This window comes from Poecilia reticulata, chromosome 5 (genome assembly GCF_904066995.2).
Source record: "Poecilia reticulata chromosome 5, P_reticulata-male-v2, whole genome shotgun sequence".
Lineage (NCBI taxonomy): Eukaryota > Metazoa > Chordata > Actinopteri > Cyprinodontiformes > Poeciliidae > Poecilia > Poecilia reticulata.
Genome location: NC_088834.1, coordinates 21,496,337 through 21,518,740, shown reverse-complemented (window position 1 = coordinate 21,518,740; position 22,404 = coordinate 21,496,337). Strand labels below are relative to the sequence as shown.

Genomic DNA, 22,404 nt, shown 5'->3' with positions numbered 1-22,404 from the left:
TTTCACAAGTGACAAAGTCCATACTGGGTAAAGGGAAACTGCAGTGGGGTTGAACCAATGATGTTCTGTTAATCCTCAACTGAGTTTGTTGAACCACGTCTGACACTGGCCGGTAACAACTGGATTGCTTTACCTCTCCATGGAAGTCCATAAAATATTCAAAAGATTTGCCATGAATTGTTATGAAAGTAAAATAAAAATCCACTCGTGTGAAAAACCCTCACTTTTCACCAAAGATACACAAATTTATTGTAGCATCATAGGCTAAAACTCATAGTTTTAGATTTTATTAAACAGTAACATTAGCTTGTACAATTTTAGTAACTTAAATTAACTTAATAAATTTGAGCAGACTGCAATTACTTAAATGACACCCAAAGCTTTTTTTCTTTTTTTTTTGTATGTTTTAACCCCAAAGCTTTCTGAAGGCACTTTTTTAAACTTGAAACTACTTGTGTCAAAATATAATTACTTTGACTGCTTTTTAGTTATTTCTTTGCCTCAGCAAATAATATGAAATCAATAATAGTTTGCTCACTTTTTTTCAGTACAGCAAACAAAATCTGTTTTTGTGAGTGTCCCAGAGAATTGAACAGACTGGTCATGAAAATGAACATACAACTCACTCATGATAGTGCAGTTTTATGTATACAAATATACATGCCAAAAAATAGCTAGTAAGAGGTGTATTGTTATGAAAGTAGGCTCATTCTTGATTAACTGACAACATATGGAGCTTTGGTATCTACTTTTTCACCTTATAAGTTTTGAAACAAATTTCTGTGACAAAAAAGTGGTTTATAGTTGCTGCTGGTGGCGGCACAACGTACTGTGGGAGAAACTTTGCTGGCCAATTCCAAATGACAAATTAACAAGGATATTTTTTAAAAGCTTTTACCTCAAAAGCCTCAACTTATTTACATTAAATACTTACTTACAACTATGTTAAAAAAAAATCCACTTCTCTTATTCGATTAAAATCAACATTACATCCAAAAATTCTTGTATAATTTTGTTACCCAACATTGACCAAAATCAAGCTCTGTTCCCTCAGCTTTTTCAATTAAATACAATGATACAATAAGGGCACATTTGCAGCATAAGAAAATACCAAGTAGCTCTTAAAAATAACACACTCTGACTTTATTTTGTACATTTCATGTACAATCTGACTTTATATGTCAAATATTTTTTTATGTCATAGTGTTACAGAATTATGTTTCCATATGGTTAGGGGACATCAATTTGTCATAAAACAAAAAATGGTTTTATATTCAACCACTGAACAGTGTATCATTCTGAACTGCTATACTGTACTATAATGTGAGTTTAAAGCGACATGTTAAAGGCGTTTCCGTCTAATATTAGTCTGAACGCACAGATAAGATGAGCTTTTATAGCATTTCACACAACTTCAAGTGAGGGAACAGAGCTACTGAGCTCTTATTGCTTTCTAATGCTGATCTGGTTTAGAAGCGTTTGCTTTTCGTCTGAGTACGAGATATGCATATTTTTAATCAATCAACGGTTGTTGTTTTTTTGTTTGTTTGTTTTTTGTTTGTTTTTGTTTTCTGGATATTCCTTTTGTTATGGAAGTGGCGCATTTTGTCGCTATAGTGAGATGTTAATTGTGTTCTATTTGGTAAATTCAGACGGAGTTGGGGCATGATCGTAGTTGTATTGTGAAAATGGTTCATGGGCCGGTGCTACATGTTGACGCCCAGACTTGCAACAGCTTGACGGATCCTGAGGTTCCATTAAAGAAGAGCCCCGCCCTGCTTAGTCAGACTGCGCCTGCGCACGCAGTGAAGGTCCTTCTTTACTTCCTTCAGCCGGCAGATAATGGCTCCTAATATAAAGGCACAGACAGAATCGGTAGTTTATTATCTACTGGCAGATGAAGATGAATGCGATCGGTCGTATGGAGATGTGGAATCTGACAGCAAAGAAGCCCCAGGTAAGTGTTTTTGTTTTCCTCTGTGTGTTCGTGACCGGTCACCACTCCTGCTTTCATTTTTTTTGCCCCGGAACAAAATTTGCTATGTCATTGACTGTTCATTTCTCTTTTTATTTCATTTATCCTAAATGGTTTCATTTCAAATGTCAGCCGTTTCGTGTTTCTGTATTGTTTTGTCAGTCTAAAGCCTACACCGATCACGGACATCATTACGATCACCTGCTCCCAGTGTTGGACCCCAAATAATGTGATGTAGCATCTGACGTCACAGTGGGGACCGGCACGCCCCACATATTCACATATGAATGGTCTTGATCCAGATCTGGGGATTTGGGAGGCAAAACCGCATTAAATCGCTATTGTGCTCGTCAAAAAAAAACCCAACCCTGAGCTTTCATGGATGAGGTCATGATCATGTGCATAACATGAATGTATTCTATTCATTCATAACTGTATAGTTTTGTGAACTTGTATTTTACATTACTTTCTAGATTATTTTAAATATTTTTGTATGTGTATCTGTGTGCTTCCATATTCACTCAGTTTTCTGCTGATAAACTTGAATTTCCCCATGTGGAAATGTCTATTATATTCCTTACCATTTTACGAGGTCTTTTGCTATGTCCTATTATCTATAATTTACTTTTTGCTCGTATTTGTGCTTCCATTTGGGTCTCTACAAAAACAGAAAAAAACGCTTAAACATTAATTTTGTGGCATTAAGTTAAAGGTCAAATGGAGACTACTTTAGTTTTTCAAATAACTGTTTAATTTGATGGTGTGCAGTACAAATATCAATTGAATTTCATTTTCTTTAAATGGGGCCAAATCATACCACTATATTATAAAAAGTGTATGAAAATCAGAGTTTGAAATTTCCTTCTGACGTCCTTCTGACGTCACATATTGACGTCCGGAGCAATATGTGACGCCTTTATGGCCAAACGCAATCCTCAGTGTTTCAGATTTCCTAGTTAGCACTGGGCTCAGTCTGTCTCAAACATCTAAAGCAAAAAATTAAGCTACATGCTGGAGATGCTCTGATTCAATTGTCTGGCTAACACTATTTTGCCTTTATTCTTGTTCAATTTTTTTCTACTTCTATCAAATTGATATTGTGGACAAAATGCTAATGTGCTTCCTAATGCATCCCACTCACTAACAAGTGCCATGATACAGAGTTAATTCACTAATTCACCTGTCTGTGGTCATAATGTTATGCCCGATTGGTTGTTCTCACTGAAATTTAATGCATACCGTGTCTAAGCTGCTTGTTAACTGTTTTTTTTGTTTTTTTTGTTTGTTTGTTTCTAATCTTTTCAGGCGACTTTGACCCAGTGATAATTGCGGATAGGCTGAGAACTATCGGTGATGCTCTGAATAAAGACCAGAGTTTTACTAAAGCAATTAAGGATCTAACTGAAGCAGTTACAGAAGAGGTACGTTAGCACAATGTATGACTATGAGCCTATTTGAGTTTACAGTAGGGGGGGTCATCTGCAACAAACCTGCGTATGTACATTTCTAAATGCTGCATCTGTTCAAATGTGCTGAGATGTGAATTATCTTTCTAAAACATAAAGTGTCTGTAGTTGGATTTAGCATCACACATTTCTTGGTATTTGTCCATGTTAAAGCTAGACATCGCACGGACAAGTTTAAACAAAAGCCATGTTCATTTACAGCAGATAAAAGGATAAACCAGAGCAGCTTTGCTGTAATACAAAACTTTCTGTATCTGCTAAAGTCTTGCTCTCCTTTTTCATTGATGAATGAATGAACTGCAGACATGTCTGGACTTGCCATAGAAAATACAGTTTCCTTTTAAAATGCTTCTTGCATGTTGTCACTTCCTCTCACTTACTTTCAAATTCTTCACTAATGCTGGAAGAAAAGCCCATTTTAAATATTAATCCTGCAGCAGCAACTTTCACTCAGAGTGACAGTGTCAGCATGACCTAGAAATGTTTAGTGCGGCACATTCACTGATTGTCAAAACATAGGAGTTTTTCATGCTTTTCACCTTGTCGGTCACAATTCAGGTTCAAAATTAGTCAATGATGGTCAATAGACATTATTCTCAGTGCATCTTTAGTGTTGAGATATTTGTTAGGGGTACTCTGACCACACAATTCACCTATTTGAATTGTGTGGTCACCTATTTGCAGATTCCACTATTTATAGAATTTTCTGTGTAAAATTACTCCAAACTATTTGTGGGAACAAATATGTCTCTTCGCAAATTTTTCTTGGTTCGTGCCTATCAGCTTTTGCTGCTCCATTTTATTTGTAAATGATAAAACCATAATATTTCTCTTTTTAGTCTTGGAAACAGAATAACCTGAACTGTATTTCCCCCAGGCTGTAGCTACAGTGTTCGAGCAAAGTGTGGAGACCCTGTGTGAAACCTACGTCTCTCGGGAAGCTGCGCTAGCCCCGGAGTTGCAGCTGATCCATGCATCAGTGGCATTGGGGCTCTATTTGAAGAAGAACTCTCCAGCTCTTAAAGACAAAGTGAGGAACGCTATGAGTAACTTCCTCAACAGTCGTGTCAGTAGATGGGTTGCTCAACAAGGTGGTTGGGTAAGTGCATGTCTAAGATACTTTTCAGTTGCATACCAAGTATTTATCACTTCAAGCCTTCGTTTGGCTGTTGCACTTCGAATAACGACATTGAATGGAAATGGCAAGAAAATTACTCCACCCCAGTTGTCGAGATTTAATGCATACTATAAATATTTTTCTTTCTGTAGCTTTTACTTTTTTTTAAAACCACAAACACTACTTTTTGTATACCAGAAGTAAACAAAATCATAAAGATGGGTGGAATGTGAACATAATCTCTCTATAACATCTCATAATTTGCTAAATCATGCACTTGCAAGATTTACAGTACATGCATTTAAATATCTGACTGTAACAAGTAGTGATTTTTCAATTTAAAAAACTTTCTAGATCTGCCTAATATTCACAATAATAATAATAATGATGGCAATTGCAATACAAAATTTTCCTCTACAGTCTTTGTTCCTTTATTTTATAACCTGATATGTTTTATTTCAAACAAAAATATACAATTAAGTGTTAAACTTTTTTTTTTCTGTTTTTTTTTTTCAGGATAAAGTGCCAGTCGCCATGTAAGTCTTGCCAAATGAATGTCCATGTAATGAAGATCGGCAGCTTGAAAAAGCCAAACATCAGCAGCCTTCCGCTTTTTGATCGGTGATGTTTAGGGTTTTTGCTAATGCACACAACGACACGTGATAATAAACTAAGCCTTCTCATCAGACCATGCCTTTGCAAAAACAAAGAAAACTTGACGTACTTAATGTTCAATTATGGATAAGTTTGAACTCAAACTGTGAAAAAAAAATTACATCAATGATATTTTTATTGTCAACCTTCTAGCAAATATTTTAGGATTTTGGAGATTTGATACTGTGAAACTCCAAGCTGAGTGGAAAAATTACAAAGCTTGATGCTACAACAACCGTGTTTCACTGCAGACAAAGTTCTCTTTATTTGTTTTTGCCATTAAAGATTTGCGTTCTCGGTTAGATTATACAGGATTTATTACAAATTAAAGGTGGAAATCATTTTGAAATGGCAACCCTGGCATTGTAACAACTGTGTTTATATGTTTTAGATCTGGATGATGCCTTATAAGTACAATTTCTTAAACAGCCAAAATGTAAATTAAGATGGGAAAGCAACAAAATAAAAGGATAAAAATGCTGTTGAAACGTTTATCTTTGTAAGAACATGTTGTTATTAGAGAACAATCTCTCTACCATCACTGGATCTCCATTACATCTCTACTTGGATTGTTGAACAATTTTCATGGTCTTGACTTCAGCCTTTTTAGTATGGATTTTGTTTTTCTTCAGGTTTTTCTTTTCCATTTCTTAACAAATCAAATGACTACGTGAAACCTCAATGACTGTTTTATTTTTGATCCTATGAATTGTCCAAGTGCAAATATTTATTAAATCTTTGCAGATGAGCCAGTTCATGTTGTTCTTTGAACACTTATGACCCTCTCTCTTCTGCATTAATTTTAGCATTACTTTATAAACTTGGTCTTCTTCTTGGGATAAGGTACATTTAAAATGCAAATACTTTAAAATGTTTTCCGTCTCTCTTAATTAAAAACATTAAAGCACAAATACGGGTTTATGAATCTATTATCCTTTGGTGTTCAATTTCTTCCTTTCTAACACTGTTTATAATAAAAACAAATGTGTACGTGTTCTACCATTTGTATGTTGTTGATTATGGGTGACTGATTTGGTGTCATAGTTAAATGTGAATGGTTTGTCACTTATTTTACCAACTGAGCTCAAGCCAACTGTAACAAATGTTAGCAAATGTTTTTTCGGAGATCTTTTGCTTGTACCATTGTGCCATTGTTTTTGTAATGAATAAAATAAAATTATTTTGTGCTACTTTTGAATGACTTGACATGCTCAACAAAGGTCAATTTTATGTTGTTTTTTTGACTGAGTACCTTGATGTGTTTGAAGTCCTTGTGAGGATAAAATAGAAACCACTAGATGGCAGAGATTTGTCAGAACACAAGTTCCCATCCCTGTGGTTTAGTTTAACAGACAAAACTGACTTATCTAGGGAAGAGCATGATTTAAAAAAAAACAATAAAGACATCCTTATACATTATTCATACAACAGAATCTGCTGGCGGTTCCCTTTTTTATTTTATAACATTTATAACTTATTTATAACATCTCTAATCTCTAGTTAATATGAAATTATTCTTGCAGAGTAGGTTTATGGGGAAAAAAGTGTCCAGGTATTGACATTAAACAAATAAGGCTCCAGTTTACAAAGCTAAACGCTGACGCACACTAAATTCTGAGTGGTGTGCGTTTTTCACTATGTATGGTAAAAGACATACACCATATTGAAGATTGTTCAATTTGCTGTTCAGGGTTGCATCATCATGCATCATTTTGCTAAGGAAGCACTGCTTCCTTAGCAAAAAAGTAGCAAACAACTCCGAGCACGTCTGGGTTCTTCCCTGGGTATTATGCTACATTGTAACAAGCTGGATTATTCTAAAATTTGTGGTAAAACCAAAACTGAAAGTATGTTGTCAAAATTTTTCATGTAATATGAAAAAAACTGATCACTGAGGCTACACAGTTAAAAGTTGATAGCACATTTTCTTTGTAGTAAGAGGGATCTTAAACCATGATGTTTGTATTCTCTCCCCATTTTGCTACTCCTGCTTCCTAACACAGTCAAAAAGCATGTTTTCAAATAAACTGTAGTCTAAGAGCTCAAGCTGGTCACCGAAAATAGATTGATTTAATTACTGCAAATTTATTTTAAATTACAATATATTTGTATTTTACAGAATTACAGCTATCAAAATATGTCAACCTACTTATGCGAGTGACGCTTTGAAAGCAAGCTAAGGTGTGCATACTCAAGCAACAGCGCCCTCTGGAGTCAATTTATTGTAACACAGACCCAACATGCATACATTTGTTTAATAAACTGTCAAAATTTGAGTTTAAACATTTGACAGATTATATTTTTCAGCCCACTCTTTGGTGGGCTAGATCCAGTTTCTGAGAGTTGAAAACTTTACCCATTATTCTTGGCCAAACCCACGTTGAACTCATTTGTGTTTAATTAACCCAAACCAAGATTGGTTCATATTTGGTTCAGGACTGGGTCAGCAAAGAAACCTAACCTCAGTTGTTTTCCTACCGTTCAGTGTTTAGAGTTGACCTTCATCAACATAAGTTATGTTACCTTGTTAAAAAGTCTGCTTATGCTTTGCCACATGTGATTGCCCACACACAATGGTGTAATTTTATGATTCATGCAATCACTGCAGTTCTTCCCATCAATACTTAGGGATGTTTCTGAATGTTCTCTGAATCATTCTGTCTCCCACAAGTTTGATCCTGGAGAGAAAAAACACATGGCCCAAATCTTGATGGGTTATTTGCTTTTGCAGCCCACATGATTGCATCAGAATATTTTGACTTCACGCCACTGGAATTTCATCATTTGGCCGAACAACATTTATAAATGACTGCTTTGCAGAATAAAATGACAGGCACCTAAAAACAAATTGTCTGTTGATTTCCAGTTACATGTTTCTGTAACTGGAAGCTGAACTCTTGACAACTAAACATATTTCTCTTTTTTATGTTTTGTCCTTATTCCTTGCTGAAATCTGGTTGCATAAAAAGTGCCTGTTCACAGATATTATACGTAGAAAAGTATGTCGAATCTACATGCACTATGAGCAATATCTTCTCAACACAATCTGCATTTCCTGTTTCTTAGAATTACATTTCTGCTGTATTATTCTGCAACTATCGTGTTTATCGTAAGGTACAAAAGAATAAGCTAATATTTCATCTCTCCACGTCTTGCTAGAATAATTCATGAGCTTAATAAGATCAAATATTTTTTGTTCCGAGTAATGTAAACCATCAGTATAGCAGCACTTAACAGCGAGGAAACAAAAAGCAAAAGGACAAACTAAAAACAGTTTGTGAGAGAAATCAAGAAACCGTGAAGGCACTTCTGGAGGCAGCAAATACTCCAGGCAGGTCTGATAGCAGTTCTGTGGAACGACGACAAGGGCAACCTGTCAGGCAGAGTAAAAAACAAAGTAAAAATAATCAAAAATAAATAAATAAATACTTCAAGCAGGAACAGAGATCTTTATATAAAGGGCAAACCACATTCAATATTCAGCTGTGGAGAAAGTAAGTTCAGAGGCAAAACAAAATGGAATGCAAGTGGAAGAAAGAACTTTATTAAAATGAAATGGTAAGTACAGCTCCTCCTTTTTTTCTTTGCTGGTTAAGTTACAGTGTTTCAGTAGATTTCCTGCCCGAAGGCTGCTCAGATTAATTTTGATAATAAAGACTTTGCCGTCTAAATACTTGCTGCCTGCTGACTCAGTGCCCTTCATTTGGATCCCTCAATGAGTTTTTTTCCACAAAACATGAATTATTCAGCCTCTGACAACTGAACTGACACACTTTGATCATTCCAAGAAAGTGTATCTCCAAAAATATTTTACCTCTATAAATTATGCACTTAGTCATTTTAATAATGTAGAATAGAAAGCTGTCAGTGGACTTCAATGCTCATTCTCTTGTACCAAATAATGATTTCAATTAAAATATAATCTGCAAATAAATGATGAAATACAATCTTAATCCTTTGGAGCTTCATACACATTGCCCCAGTTCCAGTATTAACATCAGTAAATTAACAATTTTGATGTATTACCCTAACCCCGATTCAATACTTTGTTCAACTACATTTTGCTGCATCTTGATTATCTTGATTTATCTAGATTTTTTTATTTCTTACTTTACCAGTGATCTACATCTGAAGAATAAGACTTTTTCCCATTTCTTCTTTCAGAAATAGCCCACGCACAGAAAATGAAAGAAAGTAATCACGTGGATACATTATTATATTATGGCGATGCAGCATTTGAAACGCACTCAGTCTTATTAAATTAGAATGCTCAAGTGTATGTTTTTTTCTTTTCTCTGTAAAATCTATGCAAAACCTGTACTTCTGTATAACAGGTTTCTGCCTAAGAAGCAACTCTTTCTGAAATATAAACTCTAGATTTGGTTTTACTTCTTTCCTGCATTCGTGCTTAGAAGCCCCTCACTTATTCACCCACTGTCGGCCAAATAACAGAAATCTGTGATGCATGCCTTCAGAGAAAAACAAAATAGCCCTTGACTGCCTTAACATGTTATACAGAGCGCCATGGAGAGAAGAATGAAAATTTAAAAATAAAGTAAGAAAATAAATCTGTTTAAGTTGTGATTCTTCAAAATTTGAGTGCAAATAATGCATTACAAATCCAAAACCCCTCAACATTTTTTCTGGCTGGTGAAATAAGAGGTGATTAGAGGTCGGACTTCCAGCTCTTTGCAAACAACAGCTGTGAATTTGTCACTGCACAGCTGTTCTCTCAGTGAGATGAATTAGTGTCTCCTACCAGCACCTACATGAGTTGGTTACATTGGGTTTTCTGTATAATATTAATGTCAGCAGTCATAGATTACCATGTGCATAACATACAGCATCAATTGTGATTCACTTTACACAAGCAACAGTAATTAAAGTATCCCTGCCCTGAAAGGAAAATTAATTAAAAACTTTGAAAAAGTGAACGGCCAGCCGAGTGTGCAGTGAGGATAAAAGGACTCATTCAAACAGAGCTGAGAAGATGAAGGAGCACCAGCATTCTTTGAATGCGTTGATCTTTAATTAAAACTCTGATGTGGCTGCAGTTATATGACCAATGTGTTTGTGGGTTTTAAGCATTGTGTCTACAAATATCTAATTAAAAGCAAGAGTTATTAGGTAGGATTAGTTATTTTGTCAGTCGAATGGTCTTAGGCCCCAGCAACACTGCTCCAGATCCATCCATCCATCCATCCATACACCCTTGTCCCTTAGTGGGGTCGGGAGGGTTGCTGGTGCCCATCTCCAGCTAACGTTCAGGGCGAGAGGCGGGATCACCCTGGACAGGTCGCCACTCTGTCGCAAGGCAACACAGAGACACACAGGACAAACGACCATGCACCCACACACTCACACCTAGGGGAAATTTGGAGAAGCCAATTATGTTTGGGGGGTAGATAGGAGGAGGGTCATCTAAACGCTCTGTGGGACTGCAATCAGAACTGTTGTAATACCCATCCGGCACCACAAGGTGGGATAAACCTTAAGTTTCATAACATCAAGATTCAGCACAAGAAGCTTCTGAACAGGCCTGAAGCAAGGCTCGGCTAAAAAAACAATATGGTTCCTATCATGAAATCTTTTCTATCTTACATTTGAAGTTTAATGGAAAAGCAGTGACAGAGGTGGGATACACAGATAAATGATTTCACTCTTGTGAAATCTACAAGAGTTGATCTTTCAGATGTCGAAGGTCATAACGTTTTATTACTAACCTTTATTATGTTAATGTTTCCAGTAGTCTCCTGGCATCTGGTCCACATGCAAAACAAATCTTTCACAATCTCAGATTTTGTCTACAAAAACTGTGTTCCCTGTAATGACAGGCCAAATAATAAATTCCATATTTTTTCAGTTATTCTCTACTCTCATGGTTTTTCTAAAAAAATACAAATAAAAATACAGAAGTGACAAAATATGGATAATTTTAAGAAATTTTAACACAGTTGGAATGAGTTTGATTATTAATGTTACTTTGATATTAATAAAACCAGAAGTTTTGCTAAAGATTCTGATTGGATCTTTTTTCCCCACGTCAACAAAGAACACACCCAACATCGTAAACCTTCTTAAAGCACCAAACTTCATTTCGAAGCTTTCCCTTCAGTCACAAAAAGTTCACCAGAGTCATTCTATTCACCAATGCTCACTTCCTTTTTGTCCTTAAGGCCACAAAATGAAGCATGTTATGAAGCAAAGACTTTAGATGAATAGACTTGAGCTCTTTCAGATGTCGAAGGCCGTAAATTGTAGTTTCAGTCAACGAACACAGTTCACAACGCTATAGTACCACATGTGCTACACATATGCACTTACTGATTTCAGTTCAAGAGATTGGTCATAAAAGCCCCGCTTTTTCCGTACCCTTAATGTCACTGGGATCTGCAGTTCCTTGAGCATCAGGTCTCTCACTTTCTGTAAACAACTGCTTTAAAAATTGTCAGTAACACAATAGCACAATTAGTTCCCAAAGGTCAAACATCGTCATCGTCATCATCATTCTGCCTGAGCCTCGTGTCGCGGCTCTGCCCTCTCTGGCTCCCTCGCTGAGGAAGACGACCGATGGGGTCCTGACACAGCATGTACTGTTTCCAGATTTTCTGAAATGCCGTGCGGAATTTCTTGATGCGGAAAGCGTAGACGATGGGGTTGACGGCTGAGTTGCCATGGGTGAGAATGATGGCGACGTAAAGGAGGGACATCGACATCTCATAGTTCGGGAGGAAGAGGGTGATGCAGTTGAGAATGTGAAGTGGGAGCCAGCTGACTGCGAAGAGGAAAAGGACGAGGGCAAGGGACTTGGCTAATTTAAGTTCTTTTCCAAAGTATCGCCTGGGATCCATGTGGCTTGCCGTCACCTTCAAAGACATTAAGAAAAATCACAAAACATTATCGGAAATGTACACTACTTCAATGAAGCAATAATGAGGTTGATCCTTTTTGAAATTATCTGCTTGATGTTACGCTTAAATTTCAATTTTTATTCTATTCTAACCCTCTAACTTTTTCCCATTTTGTGAGAGTACAGCCAAAACCTTCATTGTATTTCATTTGGGTTTTGTTGGGGTCACACAGCACTGTTTAACCCATTACCTGAAAGTAAAATGAGAATAGACCAACAGCATAACTACCTAGACATTGCCAGGCAAGGAGAAAATTGTTCAGAGAAGCAGTCAAGAAACCCATGGTGACTCTGGGTGAGCTGCACAGATCCGCAGCTCAGGTGGGATAATCTATTAATCCAGACATCTATTGGTTGTGTAAATTTGACCTTTATTAATAACTGGGAAGAAAAACACCATAGCTTCTCCTCAGTCTGCCTTGTGCTCTCTCTCCTCACATCTGCAACCAGTTTGCTAATCAGCCCAGGTCCATTGTTCCAACATTCACCCTCACAGTATTTAAATCCTTCTCCTGCTCACACTCCTTACTGGTTCCTCCTGTTTAATCCCATCAGATCCAGTTCCCCTGGTCATGCTCCTAGTGCTTTTGTTTGCCCCTGATGTTTTTTGTTTGTTCTCCCCTGGCTCCCTGTGTTCCCTGTGTTTTTTGGAGGTTTTTTCATCTCTTTTCATTAAAGCACTCAACATGATCCATGCTCCCAGCCATCCATTAACAAACTCATTTATCGTGACAGTTTTTTTTTTTTTTTTTCAACAGAGACAGAGTTGAGGGGAAGATTAACGGAGCTAAATGCTGGGCAAGTAAACCTAGTAAAGCATGAACGTTTGAAGCTGTAATGTGACAGTATGTGGAAAAAGTTTAAGGGTTGTTTTTTTACTTAAGAAAAATATTACTCAACAAAATATTCCTGTATGAATAATCAAGCCTTACCTTCTTGTTGAGCTGTTTATGGATCATGTAGAAAATCTCCACATAGATGGCCAGCATGAGCAGCAGAGGCGGCAGGACCCAGCCAAAGAAGTTAAAGTAGACCATGTAGTGCATGCTGATGACTGTCTCAAACTCGCAGGTCACCACAAGCTCTTCAGTGGTCACGGTGCCATTTTTAAGGAGAGACTGCAGGTTATTCCAGCCAAACATCGGAGTGAGCCCCACTATGATGGACACCAGCCAACACAACAGCACGGCTGTCCCAGCTCGCCACGGGGTCACCACTCGCTTGTAACTGTGGCAAAAAAAGAAGATGGGAATTGTACTCAAATGATTGTACTCAAGATTTACCCAGCTGTTGTAATTTTGCACATTTGTACACTTTCGTTTTCATCTCGGATACTTCTAAAAACAGCCCAAGCACTGTTATCTAGCAATCCCAGCCAAGCCAAGCCCTTCACCTAGAAACCCAAACGGAGCTCCAGCACATTTGGTCAGCTGGTTTTACAGCTGTACAATGACTGCTGGAAACGAGAAATGTTTTGCTGATGACTTACCATTCATAAACCACTTGTTGGTTGTATGGCTGCAAGCAGATGTGCAATTATATAATTTGGTTTGTAGCCATTTTTGCAAGTGTAAACATTGAGTTGGGGGAGGGGAGTGGGTGTGGCCAGTAGCAGCTCATTTAGATTTAAAGTGACAAGGGGTCATAAAGCAGCTCATTCTGATAAGAGCTCAAAACAGGCAGAACTGACCAGCCTAAAATCTCATTATCCAACAATGACTTAGTGTAAAAAATAGATCTCATAGATCTACCCTGACCTGTTCAAGCAAGCATGATGGGTCACTTTTTAAATCAAAGTGAAAGGATTATGTGTCCAGTGCAGTTTTGAATTTATCTTTTATGTAATTTTAACTTAATAAAAACAACAATTTGCCACTTTTGTACATTTTTGAGATCCACTGTGATGTTTTGGCTGCGTGAGAAAATTCGCCTTGGACTGTAAAACTAAATCTTGACCTCTTAAGTTAGCAACCTTGGAAAACAAATACCCTCAAGAATTTGTTTTCCTCTATTAAAACATTTTCATTTCAGTGGCAAAAAAAGATATGGATATTTTAGAGTACTCTTTCTCAAACTGCAGTCCCCGGACCGCTTATTCTTACAGTGCTCTACTCAGACATCAACAGTTATTTTTATTTAGTAAAAAAATGACTAAATTAATTAAATACAATACATAAATACAATTGATAGAAACTGGTGGATAATTTTATATTTAATGGTGCAGAAGAGAATCTTTGTTTTTTGGCAAAGCAACTCAAGTCTATTTTTTTTATTGTGTTTCTAAATTAAAAATGCTATTAATGCGCACAACATTTGTATTTAGGAACAACTTATTCTTTTTAATTTGAAGTCCTGCATGGTCCTGCATGAGCTTGCACTTTTTTAATAGTTCACCTATGCTAGAATGCAGAAATGGACCAACGCTGTGAGTAAATATTAGGAGCAAATATGAAAGGCATGTATTTCTCCTCCTTATCACAGCTGCATGTTGTCTGGGTAATCTCGCCGTCCAACTGGCCAAAAACAAACACACTGATAAAATGTGTGTTTTTATTCTTTTTCAACATTTCCTTCCTTGACAAGGAGTGAACACATTCACAAGACAAAATAATTAAAGGATGTTAAAAGAGTAGGACTACTCAAATGTAGCATCGGTATTTGTTTTAAATCCACATGTGGAGCCCAACCCTCGCAGCTGCTGGTAAAGCTGCTGCTCTCTGGCTGCATACCAATAAGCTCACCATCAGCCAAAGAAAAAAAAATGGCTGTCTAGATTCTAACTGATCTCTGTCCATCACTGATTCTCTGCAGGGTTTCCAGTTGTTTTCCAGCACCTGTAAATCCTTTCCAAGCTCACCAGCAAAGCACGAAAAACACATTTCAAATCTAAGGCCAACCTTATCAACAAATACAAACACCTCAGCTATAAAAAGCAATCAGTGCTTAAAGCATGTCACTGCACAGTCCCAAGGGAGGCACGAGGAGGGGAAATCAATTTCTGGTTCAAGTTACGGCTAAATAAAATTCATTCAAGACTGAAATGTGAATATGATTAAAATAGTAAATAGATCTTATATGGCATGAAAATATATTTTTTTAATTGTGTGCATGACATGGACACCCTGAACAAGCTCCTTTTTTATGCACTAAATCAGTGTTTTTCAGCCCTGGTCCTCACCGCCCCCCTGCTCTGCATGTTTTAGATGTGCTTCTATTCCAGAAGAGCTGATTCAAATGATTGCATGACCATAAAGTACTTCAGAAGCCTGTTAATCACCCAGAGATACAATTCAGGTGTGTAGCAGAAGGGAAAAACCTAAAACATGCAGGACAGGAGGGCGATGAGAACCAGAGTTGAGAATCACTGCACTATGCAACAAAAGATTATATAGTCAGCTGCAGTGTACAGTATAGTTTTTATGTTAGCTAACACCAATACAACACATTGTACTAATATAGAAAATAAGCAACAGAATATTGTCACTGACTGACGACTGACCCAGACGTAGTGCATTGAGCCATATTTCCCATATCAATATCCATTTTTGCTTGTTAATTTATTCTTACAAAGATATTAGTTATTTAGCAATTTTGTGATGTTGATACATCTTCATTTTGTTGTGGAATTTGTTTGTATAATCTCCCAACATGTCTCAAGCAGGCAGACATGTCCAGCAGAGCCCTGAACAGTTAGACCATCAGTATTCACATAATGGCCAATAAATTAGAAATGTTTCCTGATTAATGTCACTTTAACTTGTATTGATGTCCTTTCACGGAAAGAGCCGGACATGTGCATGAGCATTTGTTTCTATGTGTGTGTTGGCTTGCTGGCTTGACAAATTACACAATCCAAGAAGCATCCACCGTGAGCCTATTGACCAATCATGCATTCTCTGACACAGACCCTTTTATTGGCTGATTGTCCAATGGCTCAACCTTGGCAGGTCTATGAAAAATCTAAGAACACGTGAGGGCACAAAACATGATTAGGCACCAAGCTTTAAAATCTTCTCAGAAAATTATTTTGAGAAATATTGACTCTTTTTTTATCTTTATTTATGAAATAAGCAGTACTCAGAAATAATTTTTAGCTTCCGTTTTGTACTTTTTAGATGATATTAACACATTGGATTTGTAAAACTATAGTGTTGATCTGAATTTGTGCTTTGGCATCTGTTTATTTTTATGTAATGCTTTTAATCTTGTGGCTGAGCTGAGTTTTAAAGCAATGCTTAAAGGTTTCTGTGATTTAAGTCTTCCCTTAGATTTCTTGTGTATAAATGATATTAAACAAACCTCTCGAACCTCGATATAGAATCTATAGACTGAGCTAATAGTGATGGCAATAAGGCATTCCATCCTCGAATATAAATAATCAATATCCCAGCAGAAACATTATAACTTTTGGTCAGCATTTATAAAAATAAGAACGATTTTTTTCATGAAATACTTAAATAGGTGTATAAACATAGACAGAAAGATTACATCTTATTTTTAGCTGATGCTGCTTGTTTTGTTACATTTTCAGAGGCGACCTCTCATTTCCAATCAAAAACAAACTTCTAAGAATTCGATTAATTTAAAATCTAAATCTGTCAGGGGTGTGATTAATCTGAATTCTAATGTTATATTTAAAAGACCAATGTGAAATCAGATTGTGGCTTAAGAAAAAACAACATATGCAATAAAAATAAAAACCTCAAAAGGCACCCACCACACAAAGCAGCAGGAGTAAAAGGAAACCCTGGAGAGAACATTCTCAGCGCGCTTATAGGTTCAGGCTGACACAAAGCCTCCGGACACATGAGACAACGTATTTAAAAACTATAGTGAAAATTCACCTTTAGGCCTACCTCATGGGTATTTTGACTCTCAGATAACGATCGATAGCGATGGCCAGCAGCGCAAGGATTGAACTTTGGGTCAGGACGAGCACCGTGCAGGCGAACAACAGGCAGCTGTAGAAGTGTGTCTGGAGCCCGATGCTGATGGTTATGGCCAGCGGGATGACAAGAGCCCCGACCGCAATGTCAGCCAAGGCCAAAGAGACGATGAAGCAGAACGTGGTGTCTCTCAGAGACCGGTTGATGCGAACAGCCCAGACGACCATCACGTTGCCGATGACCGAGGACACGGCGATCACCACCTCCATTCCGATGTAGAGAGGCAGAGCCGAAGCCATGGTCACAGATGCCTGATCGGAGGTGCGCTCAGAGTGAACACGTCGAAGGAGTCATCGGTTTGAGTTTGTGGGCATCGACCGAGACACCCTTGCTTAGGTTTCGCATTTTCTTTTTTCTTTTTTTTATGTCACAGAGCAGAAGAAGAAGAAGAAGGACTCTGACGCTCGGGGATTATTTAGGATGTGAGTACAGGACGTGCAGTCTGGACGCGCGCCAGACGCAAAACTTCATCAGTTTCCGAGAAAGAAGTGTCCTCCCCTCCACTCCACCCCGACGCGCCGTAGTCCGGCTGGCTGAGGAGCGGGACGGAGCACCGGAGAAGAGAATGAGTCATGAACAGATCCCCAAAGAGCGGATTAACAGATCTGGTATATCTTCAGAGGGTCAAAACACACGGAATCCACCCCCGGAGTCCGAAAAAAAAAAGAAAAGAAAAAAAAACTGTATCTGAGTCATTTCAATAATTGCGCTCTGTTTTTATGCCTCAGTCTTCAAAAGAAAAATTTTTTTTATTTTTCCTCCGGGGTCCTCTTTATGATGTTCCTAAATAAATATGATGACGCTCAAGTAGAGAGCTCATATTATTAGAAGTCCATCTCTTGTTTTGTGCAAAGTCACATGTCTGACAGACTGAAAGCTCTCCCTCTGTGGGAGTGGACAAATGAAGTCTTCGGGAGGATTCACACGGCAGGTGCATCCCATTCTAAAAATGCCTGATCGTGTCAATTATTTACAAGCAAAGCATTTACTTTTCCCAGGAAAAAGTATATGTCTTCCTCGGATGTTTCATCCTTTTAGTGCGCTGATATTTTTAACACAGATAAATGTCTTAAAGTCAAGGGTGAAAGGTGTCCGAATTATTTAAAAATACATTAGTGGTTGATTGCATAAATATTCACCCCCTTCAATACTATGGAACTAATTAAAAAGAGAACCAACGACGGAAAGTCAGCAGCATTTCAGTGAGTGAAACGGAGGTCACATGTTGATGTGTGTGAGCTCATCATAAATACTCATAGGTCCACTCTCAAGCAAAGAGGAGAAAAGATCACTGAATTAAGAAATGTCTACAGAGAGTGGCCACCAATACAACCTACAATACAACCACTGAATGGGTTAAAAGCTTTGGTGGCTCATTCTTGGGTCCAATGAGACAAAAAAGAAAAGTACAAGTATTTTTGGTAATCAGACAATACTGTGTTTGGGCAATACAAAACTCTTAACATCTCCAAAACCTCACTATCTCCATTGTAAAGCAGGGTGGTGGCAGCATCATGCTCTGAGGTTGCTTGGTAACACGCACTATCTTGTCAAGATAGATGGGAGGAAACATAAGCAAATCCTGGAGGTTTATCTAATTCAGCGTGTCAGAGAGCGACGGCTTTCTGGAGATCCTGAGCAAACGGCAAACTTTTCACAAATACAAGAAGCCGAACATTCTTGAGTGGCCAAATCAAAACTTAGATATCTTATTGTTTGCAGATACCAACCGAGACCGAGATTCTGTTCAGATCATCCAGACGTTAGGGCGTGTCTGACTGGACACTGTAGTGGATTAAACTACTTGTTTTAAAATTATTGTATAATTTTATGACATCATGTATTAACTACTACATTTCAGGTTTCAGTTATTCATACTACACATTATTGTCATGCTAAAATGATATAGATAAATTATTTACATTTTAAATGATGAATTAAAATACACCACTTTTGGTATTCTATGTGTCAAAGCCATCAGACTTCCACACGGTATAACAGAGAAGCTTTCTTTATCGTGATGTGACTGAAGTTACAGGTTACATAAGACAGGGATGGAAGACTTCAAACCTGTGAGGGCTAAATTCTCTGGAGACGGTGCACAATAAAAGGACAGGAGATGAAGACAGACAGTCATCTGTTTTGTGTTGGGGAGAGACAATAAGACTGTCTTGGACAACATGATGTGGGATATCTCTAGAAACCAGCTGCACTCTGCGGCAAGACAGATGCACAGAAATAAACGTAAAAATGCAAATGAGAAGCATATGAATTAGAGTGCATAAAAGTGTGCTGGAACATGAAGTATGTTCACAAATTCATCTCCATTTTCTTTAACGAGGGCCATCTTGGGCACACTTTGTGACATTCAGCTTGCAAGAAGAAGCCGAGGCAGGAAGTAGAATATGGTGGGTGGCAGCGCTCCGTTCCCTCACCTTCAAGACGATGAATAACCATACTCAGAAAACAATTAGAGGGTTTTTTTTTCTGATTTAAGCTTAAGCACTGGAAATATTTTAAAGGTGATAAGAAGCCTTACCTGTTATAATTGTCTACAACGAATACACAGTTGGAGAAAAGCCAATACCATGTCAGACCCGAAAGCCTCATGGCTGCTTCCTGTTTTATGAACCTTTAAAATACCAGATGTACGGTATTTACATTAAAGCCAATATTAGCTTTCACAGAAAATGTAAGACGAAAATATCATCAGTGGTCTTCCTGTGTGAAGTAAGCACCAAGAATAAAACATGTTAAGTGTTTTCTTCCTCAGTAGCTTACTGACAGAAAAGTAAATACATGTAAGCGTAATCAAATCCAAATTAAACCACTTATTTTACTTTTGCTTTTTACACAAGTATATGAATTCCTTACAGATTACATTCTTGGCATGTTTTTCACTTAGGAAGATCTTTAGTGGCCTTTTTTCTTGTAAATACTCATTGGACTCTTCATAAATAATCCAATTCATGCTCAGAAACAGAACGATTCAGTTTCTTAGTTATCCAAGAAGTCTAAACAATTCTAAATGATTAAATACAAGTCCATCAGACTTAAAAGTGAAAATGACCTAATCAACCCAATAAATTAAGAAATGAGTTAATGGCCCTGTTAGAATGAGCAAAGCCTTTTGAAAAGCAGGTGGAATATCTTAATGTTACAGTTCATTTTAGGATGGTGGAGATCTGCTTAGGTCTGGACCACTTATTTTGTAAAAACTTTTTTTAAGCTTCAAACCACCAAATTTTGCATGGTTGTTTAGACAGACGCTGATGATTATTACAGCAACTGGAGGTAAGAGGTGGGATTAGAATTGTGTCAAGCCATCATCTAAGTGGAGTTTAGGCTGAAAGTATTTTTTAAAGGCTTTGTTGGTTCTAGTTGCCTTTATTGAAAAGTATTTCAACTACTCAGAGACATGCAGCAAATGTTGCCAGGCCAGGAATCAAACCTGCAACCACCGCCACGAGGACTAAGGCCTCAATACATGGGTTGTGCTTTGCCCCTGCGCCACCACAGCACCCCAAGCTGAAAGTATTTTAAATGCAATTTTGTTTTACACTGCCTTACTTTTCTAATAATCTGATTGGAAGTGCTTGACACGTTTCATTCTTTGCATAGACTCACTGGTGTCTTTATTAGTTAGACACCTTTCTTTTACCAGGTTAGACCCAGATTTGGTGTCAGATTTGACATAACTCTTCAAGGCGTAAGTTTAATAAAGTGTCTAAAAAAATTCCTCTGAGACTTTTTTTGTCAACATTGACATGATTGTATCACATTTTTGCAGTAGAAACCAGTTTGAGATACTTTGCACTTTGTGGTACTGTGTGTTATTCTGACAGAAGTAGACATCAGGAGATGTGTAATGTTGTAATCAGATAAAGGGATGGACTTGATCAGCAGCCACACTTGTTAGACTGTGAGAGTCAAAAGTTGCTCATTTGGTACTAAGGGGTGCAAAGCGCGGCTAGATCATTTCTGAGCTCAGCATTTGAAAATTGTTGTCTCAGTTTCCTGTTTTTAGCAGACAGAAGTGACATCCGGTGTGGTCTATTCTGATAGACCAGTTTGCCTCAGAGTCTGACATGTTTTGTTTCGAGCAGTGGTGTCCTGCATGTCTTAGTTGTATCAAGAAAATTTTCTGAGCTGCTATTAGCTTTTTTCTCAGACTAGCCTATCTGTCCCATGCTCAAAATATTATAAATTCTTTTCCTTCCCTTTTCTGATGCTTGACTGAAGTTAAGCAAGTCATCTTGACCACACTGTAATACCTAAATGTGATGTGATTGGTTGATTTGTTGTTTTTGCTTAATAGCTGATAAGATGTGACTAACAGGGAGTTTGTGAGTGAATTTTACATGCAGAATTTATTTTTTTATTTTTATTTTTTTAACAAATTTTCATAATATTTACGTTAATGCCCACCATAAAAATCATTACCTTCTGTGTAGTCACTGCCAAATGATGGCATGAGAGTGCCAGCAGTTCAAAGGTTCATAAAATAATTTGATTAAACCACAGCAATGTTTTTGGTTTTGGTAATTTTGGCTTCCTGAAAATAACCTGGATTTACTCTTTTTGTCGAACTCAATAAGCTTTTCTACTGCAGGTAAGACTTCTTTACCTTTTAGCGTCACTCCACTTGAAAAATATGTTCCTATCCCTTTTGGAGCATAAATGCCGACACATTTTAATTCAACACGCACAACGTCTTCTCCAACCGTCATGAGTGCTTTGTTTTTTACTTCCATGATAAATTAGTTAGATGATTCTGACTTGACCTGCCTCAAAATCTTCAGTGACCTTAAAGTATTAGGTGCAGTGAAATTTTAAATTCAAAAATGTCAGAACCATGACCTTGTCTTGTCCTTAGAAATGGGTGTATTAAAAAAAAATGAAAAAATGGTAGGAATGCTTGAATCGCTTCAGAGAAAATATGTTTGCTGAAACACAGAGGAAACAGGGACTCAGAGGACATACTGCCATGCTCACATGTTCTTCCTCGCTTTTATGTTCAAAACCTTTGTCGGTGTTTGGTGTTTCTCTTTGTAAATAAAGCTGGTTTGGCTTGACTTAGCAACGAGCTCTTCAGAGCAGCCAGTTAACGCAGCGTGTTTGTTTTTGGGCTTTGAAAGGAGGAAAATCCGTATGCATGGGGTGAATATGCAAATTCCACACTGTCAGGTCATAGCCAGGATATGATCAGAGGATTTTCAAACTGGAGAAATAGTATTTGTTATGTCTATGACTGTGGTGTCTGCAGTCGAATGTAGCTGAACTTTTTTCCTTTCCATTTGTCTTTTCCGTGCTGCCATGTCTTTCTCCCATTTGCA

General features: G+C 37.5%; 2 protein-coding genes across 2 annotated transcripts; one reads left to right on the top strand and one right to left on the bottom strand.

The window, feature by feature from the left end:
• The first annotated feature begins 1,607 nt into the window (after positions 1–1,607).
• Positions 1,608–5,704, top strand: LOC103464902 (bcl-2-like protein 15). The gene is made up of 4 exons (XM_008409297.3): positions 1,608–1,957; positions 3,281–3,396; positions 4,319–4,540; positions 5,075–5,704. The coding sequence occupies exons 1-4, from the start codon at positions 1,843–1,845 to the stop codon at positions 5,096–5,098; spliced, it is 477 nt and encodes a 158-aa protein (XP_008407519.1). The 5' UTR covers positions 1,608–1,842; the 3' UTR covers positions 5,099–5,704.
• A 3,030-nt stretch (positions 5,705–8,734) lies between these two features.
• On the bottom strand, positions 8,735–17,924 carry LOC103464901 (adenosine receptor A1-like). Its single transcript, XM_008409296.3, has 3 exons — positions 16,979–17,924; positions 13,055–13,349; positions 8,735–12,078 (listed from the first exon to the last, which is right to left on the bottom strand). Exons 1-3 carry the CDS (start codon positions 17,305–17,307, stop codon positions 11,695–11,697), a joined length of 1,008 nt encoding a protein of 335 aa, XP_008407518.1. The 5' UTR covers positions 17,308–17,924; the 3' UTR covers positions 8,735–11,694.
• Positions 17,925–22,404: the final 4,480 nt, after the last annotated feature.

Bases quoted from the DNA above. Each gene is read 5' to 3' on its own strand.
- LOC103464901 (XM_008409296.3), bottom strand. From the start codon at position 17,307: ATGGCTTCGGCTCTGCCTCTCTACATCGGAATGGAGGTGGTGATCGCC. The intron at 13,350-16,978 runs GTAGGCCTAAAG...TTTTTGCCACAG, and splicing joins AGAGTCAAAATACCCATGAG to TTACAAGCGAGTGGTGACCC. The intron at 12,079-13,054 runs GTAAGGCTTGAT...ATGTCTTTGAAG, and splicing joins ATAAACAGCTCAACAAGAAG to GTGACGGCAAGCCACATGGA.
- LOC103464902 (XM_008409297.3), top strand. From the start codon at position 1,843: ATGGCTCCTAATATAAAGGCACAGACAGAATCGGTAGTTTATTATCTA. The intron at 1,958-3,280 runs GTAAGTGTTTTT...TAATCTTTTCAG, and splicing joins TGACAGCAAAGAAGCCCCAG to GCGACTTTGACCCAGTGATA. The intron at 4,541-5,074 runs GTAAGTGCATGT...TTTTTTTTTCAG, and splicing joins TTGCTCAACAAGGTGGTTGG to GATAAAGTGCCAGTCGCCAT.